The sequence below is a fragment of the Perna viridis genome, chromosome 7, assembly GCF_037379345.1.
Source record: "Perna viridis isolate PV_CMFRI_1.1 ecotype Kerala chromosome 7, ASM3737934v1, whole genome shotgun sequence".
Lineage (NCBI taxonomy): Eukaryota > Metazoa > Mollusca > Bivalvia > Mytilida > Mytilidae > Perna > Perna viridis.
Window position 1 is genome coordinate 35440134 of NC_142451.1, and position 14120 is coordinate 35454253.

Below are 14120 nucleotides of genomic sequence, written 5' to 3' on the forward strand. Positions count from 1 at the left end.
TTTACAGAATTCCAACAAAGGGGAATTCATGTAAGTACCAGTCCATGTAAAATTCAAACACTGCCTTCAGGAAGGTGATTTATGGTATAGAAAAATCCATGGAACAAATAATACCTTTTTGGTCTACATATGCTATACTTTTATGTGACAATAGTCCTTTCTGTATTTAGATCTGTACTTTTGATAAAACCACACATTAATAAAAGCTTAAGTTGTGTAGGGAACTCCTGTGAATATATTTTAAATTGCAGGTACAAAACAAGAGGAGACTTTGCATCAGATGCCAGACTTATATTCAACAATTGTATGATTTTTAATGAGGATGAATCTGATGTAGGAAAGGCAGGTCACACCATGAGAAAGTTTTTTGAGAGTCGATGGAGGGAAGTTTTAATGTCCACTACTACAGTAACAAAAGAAACAGGGGATGATGATGATTCATAATACCAATAGATCTGTTGTAATTATGTGTTCATTGTAAATTACCAGCCAGCATCATATATAGATCTGTTGTACCTTTTGTTGTAACTCATCCTACAACTGCTGATAACATTTTCTATTGTAAATTCTTATTTACCATCAGGAAACTCACAGCCTTCATTCATTTGAAATTGGTCTGGGTGACATTAGTCTGACTAAGAATAGAAGTATAGATTCAGAAGGTCACCATATTGTATCAGTATCAACACAATAGTCCCTTATTTGTTTGAAATAAAGGTTTAGGGCATTTAAACAAATTAAATTTCTTGGACTTTTTTATTCACCAATTTCAGTCATTTTTTTTCCTTTGCTCTTGAACATGCATGAGATCAAATTATCATTCATTTTTTTCTTTTTACTGTTTAACTTTTATTTTTTTTACTTTGCTATATTAATTGTTTTTGAGTTCACCAATATGTTCAAAATCATTCATGAAATGATTTACTTTTTGTATGTTTGATTTATTTCTATTAAATTGATTCCACTGTTCACCCAGATGTCTTAGACATAATGCTTGTAATTAAAGGCTTTTATTTATGACCTGTGTACATAATGGTTATTACTTTATAAAGTTTTCAGGAATTTTTAGTGAAAAGAAAGACAATGTTTTAAGTAGTATTAAACATTGAAAAGCACTAGGTGACTTGTTTATTTGTGTCAGATCATGATAGTATGTGAGGTTTTTTAAGGTCAAAATGTAGAACATTACCTTTCATGATACATATTAACATAGAGAAATATTATGTAAATGAATGTAAACTAATAAATGTTTTTCTTGCTATAGTAATTTTTGAAGTTACCGGTATATTTAATACAACCTATATACTTGACACTTGTCAAAGTTTTGTTTGTGGAAAGTATTCAATATTTAAACTTCAATATCACTTAACTGGACTCAGTGCCACAAAACTTGAAAAATTACTTAAGCCTGAGAAAATTCTTAACTGATAGTGATCTGAACAGTTTTGAGGAGTTTGATTGCAGTAACCATGGAAGTTTCTCAGTAATAAGTTCAGTAGTGGTCAGGCTAGGTAATGAGTAAACTCTGACTTTTATATTACAACAGCACCTTTTAAGAGTTTGGCTTTAGTTTAGGAAAATTCTGTAAGAAACATGTAAATATGAAATGCATAAAGCACAGTATGTAATTGATAATGTACAAGTTTTTCATTATTTTGGTTGGTATTTTGCCAAACCAGTTACCCAAACAAAGGAGTGATATATAAAGTTGTTAGTATAATTACTGTTTTTTTATTTCAGTGAATGGATTTGCCCCATAAAGAGGGTATCTTAAATTCTAGAATGTTGCACTCTATTTATTAGTATTGTAAAAATACATAATCAGATAATGAAGATTCTCATTTGAAATGAATAGTGCAACCTACTTTATTACTAGCTAAAAGGTTATTGTGCTATTTTACATTATGATCAGATTTTGTCAGCTTTTATCAGTTTACATAACAATTCAAGAGAGTTACTGATTTTACTAGATACATTGAAGTGGTACTTTGTACATTCATGATAAGAAAATTGGACAAATTACAAGTTAAATCAAATTAGGTGTTTCCACCATGTCGGTATTAATCTCAATGTTTTAAGTTGGAGCCTTGTTTATATCACATCTATTATCTCAGGAAGTATGAACAACTGTATTGTGTAAACACTAATTTAGGAATAGCTAAATGTTCTCGCTGGAGAGGAATTTCAGTTTTGTGTTTATTAAAAAAAATGATTTTTTATCTCAATATCACATATGTTAACAAATGTACAGTAACTTTAGTCAGTTAATTCATTTGTAGTTAATCATGCCTTTACTATTTCATTAATGTGTAAATGAATCTCATGTGTGTTAATATTTAAATATAGAAAAAAAACTACCTGAAAATTGTTTAAATGAAGTGTCCTGATGCTTTGTGTATTCTCCCAGTGTAGATGTGGTAAAATGTACAGAACCAATGTTTAAATATTTGGAATTGAAATAAAATTTCAGTTATTAAATGTAGCATTTGTAATTGCCTTGTAGTAGTGAATTGTGTTAAAGACTTCCAATGTTATCAATGTTACAAGGACAATACATATATAATACTCCAATTGTCAAAATTTGCATTCTTTAGAAATGGTCAGTTTCTATACCTGAAAAAAAGGGTCCCCTTCGACCAACTCTAAAAATCAGTCTCATCCATGTTTTATTGCTTCTAAACATTAACTTAGGTTTAAAGGAGATCCTTTAAAATATGGAGGGGATATCCAGGCACCACACAGACAAATGAGTCAAAGAGTAATCAAAAGAATCAGACATGGAAAACGCACACAACAAAGAACATAAAATAACCAAAATTATACATACAAAGTAACAAAACCATTATACCCTAACTTGTTGCATGGAGTATAACATGTTATTCCTATTGCCTTTGTAATTAGAAAGTCTAAGATGCTATAAGTTTATCTTAAGTTCTGCAAATTTTGATTTTTTAATGAATTCCACAATACCAGTGATTTCTTACCTCTCCACTTCACCTTTTACACCTAATTTTTATTGTAAAAGGCTTTTGCTTGACTTTATTGTTTTTAAACTAAGTCTGTTTTACAGTTTTTCTATTTAATCATAGTCCCTATATCCAAGCATGAGGGAAGATTTGGATATCATTAAAAATGAATCTCTTTTTGAAGTTCCATCCTAATAACACAAAAAAACCATGCTCTTCTATATTACAACTTTAAAACTGTAATGATTGTCTTAGAGGGCTATGTAAAACAGTTCTATTTTATTCTGAAACATAAGAACACACACAATAGGTCAATCAAAACGTGTTATATAACATACTGAGTAGGACAATTAAAACGTGACATACCAAGTAGGTCAATCAACATTTTTTATACTAAATACCGAGTAGATCAATCAGCATGTGACATACTACATACTGAGTAGGTCAATCAGCACATGTGTTATACTGTATACTGAGTAGGTCAGTCAACACATTTGCTATATTACAAACTGAGTAGGTCAATCAGCACTTGTGTTATACTACATACTGAGTAGGTCAATCAGCACACATTATACTACATACTGAGTAGGTCAATGAAAACATACTATATATGACATACCGAGTAGGTCAATCAAAACGTGCTATATATGACATACCGAGTAGGTCAATCAACATATTTGCTATATTACATACTGAGTAGGTCAATCAGCACTCGTGTTATACTACATACTGAGTAGGTCAATTAAAATGTGCTATATATGACATACTGAGTAGGTCAATCAACATGTGGTATACTACATACTGAGTGGGTCAATCAGCATGTGTTATACTACATACTTAGTAGGTCAATCAACACATTTGTTAGGTTACATACTGAGTAGGTCAATCACCACACGTGTTATACTACATACTGAGTAGGTCGATCAGCACACATTATATAACATACTGAGTAGGTAAATTAAAACATGCTATATATGACATACCGAGTAGGTCAATCAAAACTTGCTATATATGACATACCGAGTAGGTCAATCAACATGTGTTATACTACATACAGAGTAGGTAAATCAGCACGTGTTACACCACATACTGCGTAGGTCAATCAGCACACGTGTTATATAACATACTGAGTAGGTCAACTAAAACATGCTATATATGACATACCGAGTAGGTCAATCAAAATGTGCTATATATGACACACCAAGTAGGTCAATCAACATGTGTTATACTACATACTGAGTAGGTCAATCAGCACATGTGTTACACCACATACTGCGTAGGTCAATCAGTACATGTGTTATACTACATACCGAGTAGGGGAAGTTTGGGGAGCCAGTATATAGTAGGAACTTTTTATGGTACTAGGCTCAGCTTGTAAAGAGGTAGCAACAAGTTTGTGTTTGTTCACAATTTCACCTTAAAAGGTCAGTTGGAGTAATTTCATTTTTTGTATCTATGGACGTGTGACATTTTATGTGGTGGTATCAAAAATCATTCCCAGCCTGATATTTGTGGTATGAAACAGTCTGTAGTACAATACAGATATCAATCCATTACTCGACATCCTAGCCATGGTACGGAAACCAAATGTCTATGGCCAACAATAGCACCATTGCATTAATATTATAGCTTTTTTAATTTAATTTTTTTGGGTGGTATTGAAAATAAAATCAGAGACTATTGTGTCACTTCATTTCTTGACCTGCTCGATATCTATTAGAGAGTAATAGTGTAGTGATGACTTCAATCCTGTAGCAACATAACCCAGTTCCAGAAGCCCACCTGTTAGAGTTCTAGTGCAGTACAAAAAGTCTGCGTAGTTTTGGCAAGCTCTGGCACAACATATGAGTTGTGATATGACTACTCCATACACAGGTGCTGAAGGGATGTTGCCAGATGAAAGGAAAGTGGACAATTCTGGATGAAAAGTCATCATGTTTGTCGTAAAGTTTGGTCAATAGTTTTCCTTTACCATCGATTTCCGAGTGTAGGTCAAGATATGAGGCTGACTCCACAGTGCCTGTAGTATCCTTTATCTCAAGTTCTTGAGGGTAGATGCAATGTACCAAATCCCCGAAATTAGGATTGTCCAAAGACAACACATCATCTATATAGCGGAAACTGAGATTAAAGGATCTTCCTTTCTTTCGGATCAGATCAGTTATAAAGTCAGCCTCATAACAGTGAAGTGATATGTCAGCAAGTAAAGGAGCACAATTTGTTCCCATTGGAATGCCGACCGTTTGTTGAAAAACAAGTCCACCACACTGGACTAATATGTTGTCAATTAAAAATTCCCGCATTTTGTAAACATCTTCCTCTGTACATTTGGAAGATGATTTGGAATTATTTCTCACAAAGTATGAGGAATCTCTACCAAGAACTATATATTTGTATCTAGGTTTACCATCTATTTTGGAAAAACAACGATGTATGTTTTTAAGTCGGGATTTTAAGTGAGTATGGGGAATAGAAGTATACAGTGTTGAAAAATCATAGATTTTAATGCTATTATATTCAGATAATAGTCTTGAACTGATTGTCTCCAAAAGATCTTTTGAATTTTTCAGGAACCACATTGAATTAATACCACTACGGGAGTAACAAGTGTTGTGGTAGGACTGCAGACCCTCTTTGACAGTTGTGAGTATAGAAGTTAAAAGTTTTGAAAGAGGTTTGGTGGTACATTTTGCAGATCCTGCTATGAAACGTTATTTGTATGGATTCGTGTGGAGTTTAGGAATCCAGTAAATAGACGGTAAATCACAATCATCCTCCTTGGTAGAGACAAAAAGAGATTAGAACAGATTTATGGTTTTCCACAATCTCTTCTTTGGAGAGTGTGGTAGCAGTATAGGTCTTATCACTGCTATTATTTTCTATGTCTACCTCTGATAATAAACATTGGATGTAAAATGTTTTGCAGACAAAAACAATGTTTGTCATGCATGGTAGACAATGTTTTTGCTACATCAGGGTCTTTGAAAACTGATGTAACCTTGGCACTCATTGACCTACTTAAAACTTTCATTTGTTTCAAAATTAAAGACCTCACGGCTTTTAACCACTCTGACAGAGAATCAGTCTTGTTCTCGTTTTATCCATTTTCTTGCATAGTCCTCAACGGTATCCATAAGAATTTAAAGTTATAATTCCAATTTATGGAGCATGGTTCACTGTACTTGGGACCTTTAGAAAGGATATTATGCAGAGATTCGTTTTCGATGATGGTTAAATCTCCTGTAACGACGTGACCAGAAGGACCATATTTAAATAGAGAGCTTTTGCAAGAACAGTCAGGTGGTTTAGCCTTCAAGTCCTCAATCTCGAGGTTCTGTAATAGCCTTTTATAATTAAAAATTTAGGATGCAATGGGTGAAGTTTAGGAATATAAAAATAATTGGTATGGATTTGTCTTAGAAATATGGGGGAATTTTGTTGGTAATGTCTTGGTGATGGAGGATGTTAGCCAAATTAATTGCATCCACAATTATGAAAGAGGTTTTCTTGATCAATCTCTTCAATAAGGGCAAAGACCTTATTCCATATCATTTTTTCTATCTATTTTTCATCCTACAACTTGTGCATTATTTCAGAACTTGCAAGTTGTAAAGTCTTCATGAAAATGCTTCACTTCTTAGATATGCTTTACAAAAGGGTTATGTTACCCCGAGATCTGGGTCATACCATGCAATATTTATCTCCAGCAATAGCTACAGATTCATTTAATTTGGCAGTTTCCACTTCAGCAACTGGGAAAGTATGCAGAGAAAAAAAGACAATATTTACTCTACCAGTGCACTTGATCCAAGCTCAAAGTTTTTGTGTAGTTCAAGGTTTAAAAATAATTTTCTGTGTATTTAATTTGATATTTTTTTTTTATCTTGGTTTATCTTTGCATTGTCCTTTAGATAATGGTAATAAATGCAGATACAAATATCTGAATTAACAGCTGTGATATATAGATGTTAACTTTAAGAAGATTAATTGACCTTCTCAAATAAACACTAAAAACAGAAAATGAAATCAATAAAATAATTCATTTATTTTTTTCCTCTTGAAGGAAAAGAATTCATCATGTACAGATTCATATCAATATCTTGAATACTCATTGTCATACAATCTAAAATTCTTAAGCAGGTCATTATATATAACACACAAATAATAAATAATCAAACATTCAACACATTCAGCATTTAACAATGGAAAACATGTATTGCTTGTAGTGATGAAGTCAAGAATGTATCGATACCAACAAGACGGAACTCGCTACATAAATCAATAATATCCGTAAGTTCTCATAAATACTGCTCTTATTTTTTTCCATGGACTAATTTTTCATACCAAGTTAAAAAAGATAAAAACTGTACAAAAATATAAATATTCAAAGAGATGGTACAAGATGTGTTCTGGAGTAAGTTTATTCAGTCCTATTTCTATAATTTTAACTTAATCAATGTTGAATTCAAGAATAAGGGAGAGACAAATATTCAAAGGTTACATGTAAAACCTCACTCACATGATAGAATAATGATTTACTATGTACAAGAATGTTCATTTAGCAATATACAAGGGGCAAATACATACACTGATGACATTCCATATTCCCAGGATGATTTACGGAGGAAATACATAATACCATTCCCACTGAAGAAAAATTACACATACAAAATACTGGCATCCAAAGTCTATCCTATTAATAAAAATATGACTTGAGACCTTGCGCTATTTACCATACCAAGTTGATGTTACTAGCTTTACTGAAAGGATGCCCCTAACACAGGTATTGCCTTGGCATAAAATACTAGGTTAATATCCTTGGGTTAGTTTTCTATAAACAATATCATAGAAAGGAAGACAACTGTCCAAGGATCATAAGAAAATAGTTTTTGACTCAATACTAAAGAAAAAATTAAAATAAGTAAGGAAAATGCCCTTACATCTGACCGAATTCATGGAGGTAATCATGAAATGTTTAATAATTATAAAAATTAATTTCTATGAGATCAAATATGATTAATAATAATGCTACATTAAGTGACCTACATAAACATTTCTACAAAAATACCATTTTCAAAAGATGTAACTAACATATATGTACCATAGACAAGTGACATACACCAAGGGAAATATAAGTACCATACATATTTATTATTCATGAGCATATGTTGAGGAGATAAGAATGAAGGAGTCAGCTGAGCAAAGACTATATTCAAGTCAATTTCCCCAACCCAGTACGGTCACAATCTTGTTTTCAAGCATTATTGTTTTCCATCCCCACATTGTTTTACTTTGCAACTTAAAAAAACTTAACATTTTATTTTAACAATACCCAGTCCAAAAGACTTACAACTAGGTGACAAAAAGTAATTAATTGGAGATATACTGCCAACTCTCTAAAATATATTAATTCATGAGGGTCACTCTATTCTTCAGCAATACAATGAAAACAAACATCAGATGATCAAAATGAACCACACCAATTTTAAGTGAATGGTTTTATACCAATACTCGGGGTCAGGATTCCAACAGTAAATGCACAAATATCATTGTAAAACCTGATATTTCACCTAGCACTTGTAAAGTCATTCAGAAATTACTTCCTATTCATGATTCTTCTCCTTCATCATCTTCATCTTCTGCTAACAATCCTGCAAATTTGTTTTGTTGACTAAAATCCTAAAATTAAGAATACATGAACTTAGATTTGCAAGCAAAAACCAAAAAAAAAAAACCAAAAAAAAACCAAACAAACGAACAAACAAAAAACAAAAAAAGGAAGAAAAAAGAAAAGAGTGCCCCATCTGGGAGACACAAATGATTGATGCCTCCACACATGCAGTACAATGTCCTTTATCATAAATAGGGCATAAATAGGACATGAAGTGACATAAAAAAATAGCTTCACATGGCGCAGCCAGAATCGACTGCTGATGTCCACCCTGAGCAGTTGAAGTAAGTATACAAACACCATTCGAACTTGATACAGCTTTATAATTTGACCAACTTCTAAGTGACCCCTTTTTGGTCCCTAATTCCCAAATTGTTCAAGTCATAACCTCTAAAATCAATCCCAACCTTTCTTTTGGGGTATTGAACTTTGTGGTCCAATTTCAAAGTGAATTATTCCCTTTAACTCAAGCCAAGTTACCCAGAAATCAGAAAATACTTGTTTTAGGATCCCCTGTGGTCCATAATTCTTAATAGTCACACATCCAACCATCCCAGACTTCCTATTGTGGTAAAACACTATATAGTACAATTTAAAAGAGATATATTTGCCCTCAGTCAAGTTATTGTCCAATCATCAGAGAAACACTTCTTTCTAGCCCCGTTTTGGTCTCTCATTTCTAAATGGTTCAAATCTTAACATAAACTGTTATCACACTGATGTCTAGCCTGTTTGATGTTGTCAATATAATGGTGCATTTGTTAAATATTATTTTTTGTGTAGCTTTCATATTTTGTATAATATGAAATTATAAAATTATCATTTTTGTGTTACTACTACAAAATGCACTAGACTGCAGGGGTATATGAAGAAAATTGGCCTGACTTTGTGATGTAATGATGGTAATGCATATGTACACCAAATATCATTGACCTAGCATAAAGGGTTCATGTTGAAATAAACAGCGATGACTTTACGAGTTCTACAAACTAAGTGGAAATTGGCAAAATCGAAGTAAATATACAGTAAAAAAAGAATCGTAACGGTAAAATAACGATTTGAAATAGTGGAATTATGCTAAAAAGCAGACAAAAATCATGTCTGAATGAACTTATCAGAAAACTTAACATTAAACTTTAACATTGAATTTTCTAAGTCATCACCAGACCATGACTGTGGGGGTATATGCGTAAAATTAGCATGAATTTGTGATACAATGATGGTAATGCATCTGTACACCAAATATCACTGACCTAGCATAAGGGGTTCATGTCTAAATGAACTTGTCAGAAAACTTAACGTTAAGTTTGTGGACGCCGCCATCGCAGGCAAAAAAGCCAAAAAAAAGTCTCACCTTCCAAGACTTTCATCACAGGTGAGACAAAAAACCAAAATCAATCCCAGTATGACTGAAGTGGCAAAGAATATTATGGTACAAAATTCTAAACATCCATACACTTTTCCAGAAGTTGAAATTTAATACATGTAGTTCAATTCTTTGAAAACTTGTTTTGGCCCGTATTTCCAAAACTGTTGGGGCCATAACCTCAAAAACCAATACCAACCTTTTGTTTGGAACAAACTAATATTCAATTGTGCAGACCAAGCCATACCATTATACAACTGCAAGCCAGAAAGCATGCAATTTAACACTATGGAATCTTGAAATTGACAAGGCCAACTTTCCCTAAATTTTGGAAAGTTATACATTTGGCTGTGCACACCTCTATTACCTCTAATAAATTTCTAAGCTTAACTAGACACAAGTTATTCCACATAGACACCACTGGTTTGGGGTTTAGCCAAAACACAAAAAATAAGATTACCCTCTTTGTGTCTCTTAGATTTGTCAAAAAAAAAAGGCAACAAAATATATACTTTGAATTTATTTTTATTTGTTGAGTACTAATTTTTTTGGTTTTCGTGGGTAGTGTTAACACTGAAATTAAGACTTCCACAAACAATTGTTTGTGTGAACAGTTTAAAGGAATTGGTATTGCAACATGCATGAATGAACAGACAGACAGATCCTAAATATTCCACTCTGTTTGCTGGATGTATGAAGAAATAAAAACAAAAACTTCTTAAATTTGGTATGCAACATTTTAGTTATCGATATTTATTAGAGTGACTTTACAAAGTATCAGAAATCTTTCCCATATTGTTTTTCATGTGACTTTCTGTATGTTTTACTGTATAACAGACACTTGATGTTATCTTTCTTTGAGACATTTGCATGTAGAACAACTTATTGAGGTATAATTGTAAAGTGTATAGGATTCTCACCTTCCCTGATGGAGCTTCATACTTCGGCATCTCATCAATAGATTTAGGAATTTTCTTGTCTTGTTGTGGCCTACAAATAGTCGCCAAACAATAACAGACAATTCAAAAAGCTTTAGTAGTAATGCGCTGTGTTGAATGCTTTTCCCACATCTTTGGATTTTAACTAAACACAAGATTTAGTCTTGTGTTATTTAAAGTTACTGTTGGCTTTGATTGTCTCATACAGTGAAACATGGTAAAAATAAGGAAAAATCTTCCAGCTATCCAAGGTTGATCGGAAATATATTGGTCAGTTATTGTTTCTGCATTTTAAATGTTTCTTTTGCCTGTATTCGTGATAAAATAAACAAGGATTTTCCACAAAATATTCAATGTCAGTATTCGTATATATTTCGAGGAAAACCCTTATTTATTTTTTCTACATCTTTAGTTTCATATTGCTTTGAATAACTCAAAATCAGGAGTGTCATCAAATCACGTGCACTACATTAGTACGAAAACATTCCAGATTCACAAGCAGAATGAATACGCAAGTTAACATCGTCTGTTCGGTGTGAAGTTATGTGATCCGATAGCATTTCAACAACAAACAAATTTTAAGTAAAATTTTATTATCAAAATATTCAATACCACTGTTTGTGAGAATTTCAAAGTGTGATTAATCAAATTCTTTTCTTTTTTACTACACAATCCATTTTGTATTAATCAAATACAAAAATCAAGTCATAAAAGTGCAAATGAGTAATTACGTAAGCCAAGCTTAATGTTGTTAAAACCAACTTCGAACATCGATTGTAATAAAATTGTTAAAACAAACTTCGATCATCGATTGTAATAAAGCAAACTACTTAGTTCAATTTGAGACATCGGCGTTATTTTATCTCGAAGGACTACCAAGGGAACTGATTGAAAACCTTGAGTTATCTGAGATTTCGATTAATCCAAGTCTGACACATCAAGCTTGACTACATGTAATAAAAACAAATGTATGTGTATGTTTTTGGAAAGTTCTCGATATTATGTGATTCAGAATCGTATATTTTTTCACTCTATCTCATGAATATTGTATTAAGCAAAACATTGTCTAACACACTTTGAGAGAGAAAAGTAAAAAAAAAAAAACTGATATTACTCCTTAATACACTGCACTGGCTAATGGTTTCAAGTGTTGATCATTTTCAAACAAACCAATAGTGATAATACAAAACGTTTCTATTCTGTATACAACAGGATTCTTCTATTTTTAAAAGCTTAAGTATGGTATTCAGTACCTTGATTTAGGGCCGCCACCTCTTCCTCCTCTTCCAGCACCATGTCCACCACGACCTCTACCACGAATCTCTGAACTGTCATCTCTACCTCTTGGCTCAACACTTTCACCACGGCCTGTTGGCTTACCCCATGGCCCACTACCCACAGATTCTTCTGAAATAAATTGGATAAGGTGAATATATAAAAAAATATTGAAGAGAAAGATTTCAAGTGAGAAGTATCAAAAGTCAGTGAAAGTTCAAAGGATATAACCCATATACACAGACAATAATGAATTTATTCTTGAATCTTTCTGTCCATTAATTTTCTTTCATGGTGTATAAACTACTGTAAAGCCGGTATTTTTGTGGGTGCCAAATTTCACACTTTGCTCTTTAATTAGGGATATACAATTTTTGCTGGCTTTATTTTTTCAATTCCTGAAACTTTGCTAATAAATTGATCATTAAATCCTCACAGAAATTTCCCCATAAGCAATATGTATCTTTTTCCAATTCACTTCCATCCAAAAATGTTGTATTCAATTCAACAACTTTTATATATTGTTTTTAAAGCAGGAAAAAAGAATACTGTTTAGGTCAGAAATAATTCTGCCAAATCAAAATGTAAACAAAAAGACTTTTGAACTCATATAATCATATCAAAATCGGTGATTTTTCATAATACAATTTTTTTTACAATAGTATTGTAATCTAGATTTACAGACTATATTCAAATTGTCCAAGATGACAGCACCATACTATTAGTAAAAGCTATCTGAAGAACCACTTGTATTCAGCAATAACTTGTCTCAAAAGACAATAATTAAAATATCCCTATGCAGTACATTCTACATAAAGCCAACCTGTAAATAAAGACCACTGTCTTCTTTGACCAAAATTTTGTTCTTGAAAGGTCACCTAAGACATGTTTGACTGAATACCTCAAATTTTTGGCGGATGCATTAAACCTAACCAAACAAAGGATCATCCAATTTCTTTAACCCAGAAATCATTGAGATGGAATCTATCTCTGTAGGCCCTACTATGGCAATTAAGCCATATATACGAAATGCATTTCTGTGACCTATACACATACCAAAGCCCACAACGAAAGCCAAAAAAGTTACAGCATTGACAACAAAAGTTTGTCCCTGAAAAACATGGAATATGACCTTGACGGACAGACAGAGTAATAAGTATAGGGTAACCGCTACTTTTGGTGGGCAGACCCTAATTATTATTATAGACATCAGATAATTACTGACCAGAGGATGTTTCTCTGTTGTATTGCCTTTTGTTCCAAGGATTTTCCCTTGGAGGAGGAGCTGCCTTGTTCTCTGGAGATTGTGAACTTGATGAAGATCCTGATGAAGAACTCTAATAGAAAAGAAAAAAATATGGTAAGAACATATAATGAAAGTTCCTTATAACTTATAAATTTTTGGTATTTTTTCTGTAAATGTTGTCCATTGATATGACAGATACAGGTTAATAACAAGAGAAGAAAACTGTACAAATATGATAATAATTTACATTACAAGATAGCTATATGCACCCATATGTCTCCCACTCTGGACAGTTAAACTATAGGTTAAATGACAGCTATGTGAAGTCGTATGTCCCTCCACAGTGGCAGTTTAAGTCAATGATTACAAGGAAGCTGGTAGCCATATGTCCCCCATTGTGGCAGGTTTAATTATTGATTACCTGTCTACTATGCGTAGCAATATGTCCCACACTGTGTCAGGATAAGTTATATATGAAATATATCTAGAGAAAACGCTTATTGTTCAAGCGGAAAAATAAAAATTCTCAAATTCAGAAGTTATGGACAAATGATATATGATTAACATTTTGGCCTTGTAGTGTGTAAAGTTTCAGAGGATTTACACCCACAAATTATTTGTTCCATAACTCGAACAAAATTTGCCTTGAGTAAATGGC

The 14120-nt window shown here is 32.6% G+C and overlaps 2 protein-coding genes across 17 annotated transcripts in view; one reads left to right on the forward strand and one right to left on the reverse strand.

The window, feature by feature from the left end:
- The window catches only part of LOC148612458 (bromodomain adjacent to zinc finger domain protein 2B-like), a 69924-nt gene extending 67446 nt beyond the window's left edge, over positions 1-2478 (forward strand). For all 12 annotated transcript variants that reach the window (XR_015924413.1, XM_088593887.1, XM_088593886.1 and 9 more), the window contains one exon: positions 252-2478. Coding sequence is in view for 11 of the 12 variants with exons in the window: in XM_088593887.1 (XP_088450013.1) it covers positions 252-444 (193 nt within the window). In the remaining variant the exon portion in view is untranslated. The remainder of the gene's footprint in view (positions 1-251) is intronic.
- Positions 2479-6987: 4509 nt separating this feature from the next.
- Positions 6988-14120, reverse strand: part of LOC148612460 (eukaryotic translation initiation factor 4B-like) — a 46800-nt gene continuing 39667 nt past the window's right edge. For all 5 annotated transcript variants that reach the window (XM_088593901.1, XM_088593899.1, XM_088593902.1 and 2 more), the window contains 4 exons: positions 13442-13553; positions 12195-12348; positions 10924-10993; positions 6988-8645 (listed from right to left, as the gene is read on the reverse strand). In XM_088593901.1, the coding sequence (XP_088450027.1) occupies positions 8574-8645; positions 10924-10993; positions 12195-12348; positions 13442-13553 (408 nt within the window). In that variant the 3' untranslated portion in view covers positions 6988-8573. The remainder of the gene's footprint in view (positions 8646-10923; positions 10994-12194; positions 12349-13441; positions 13554-14120) is intronic.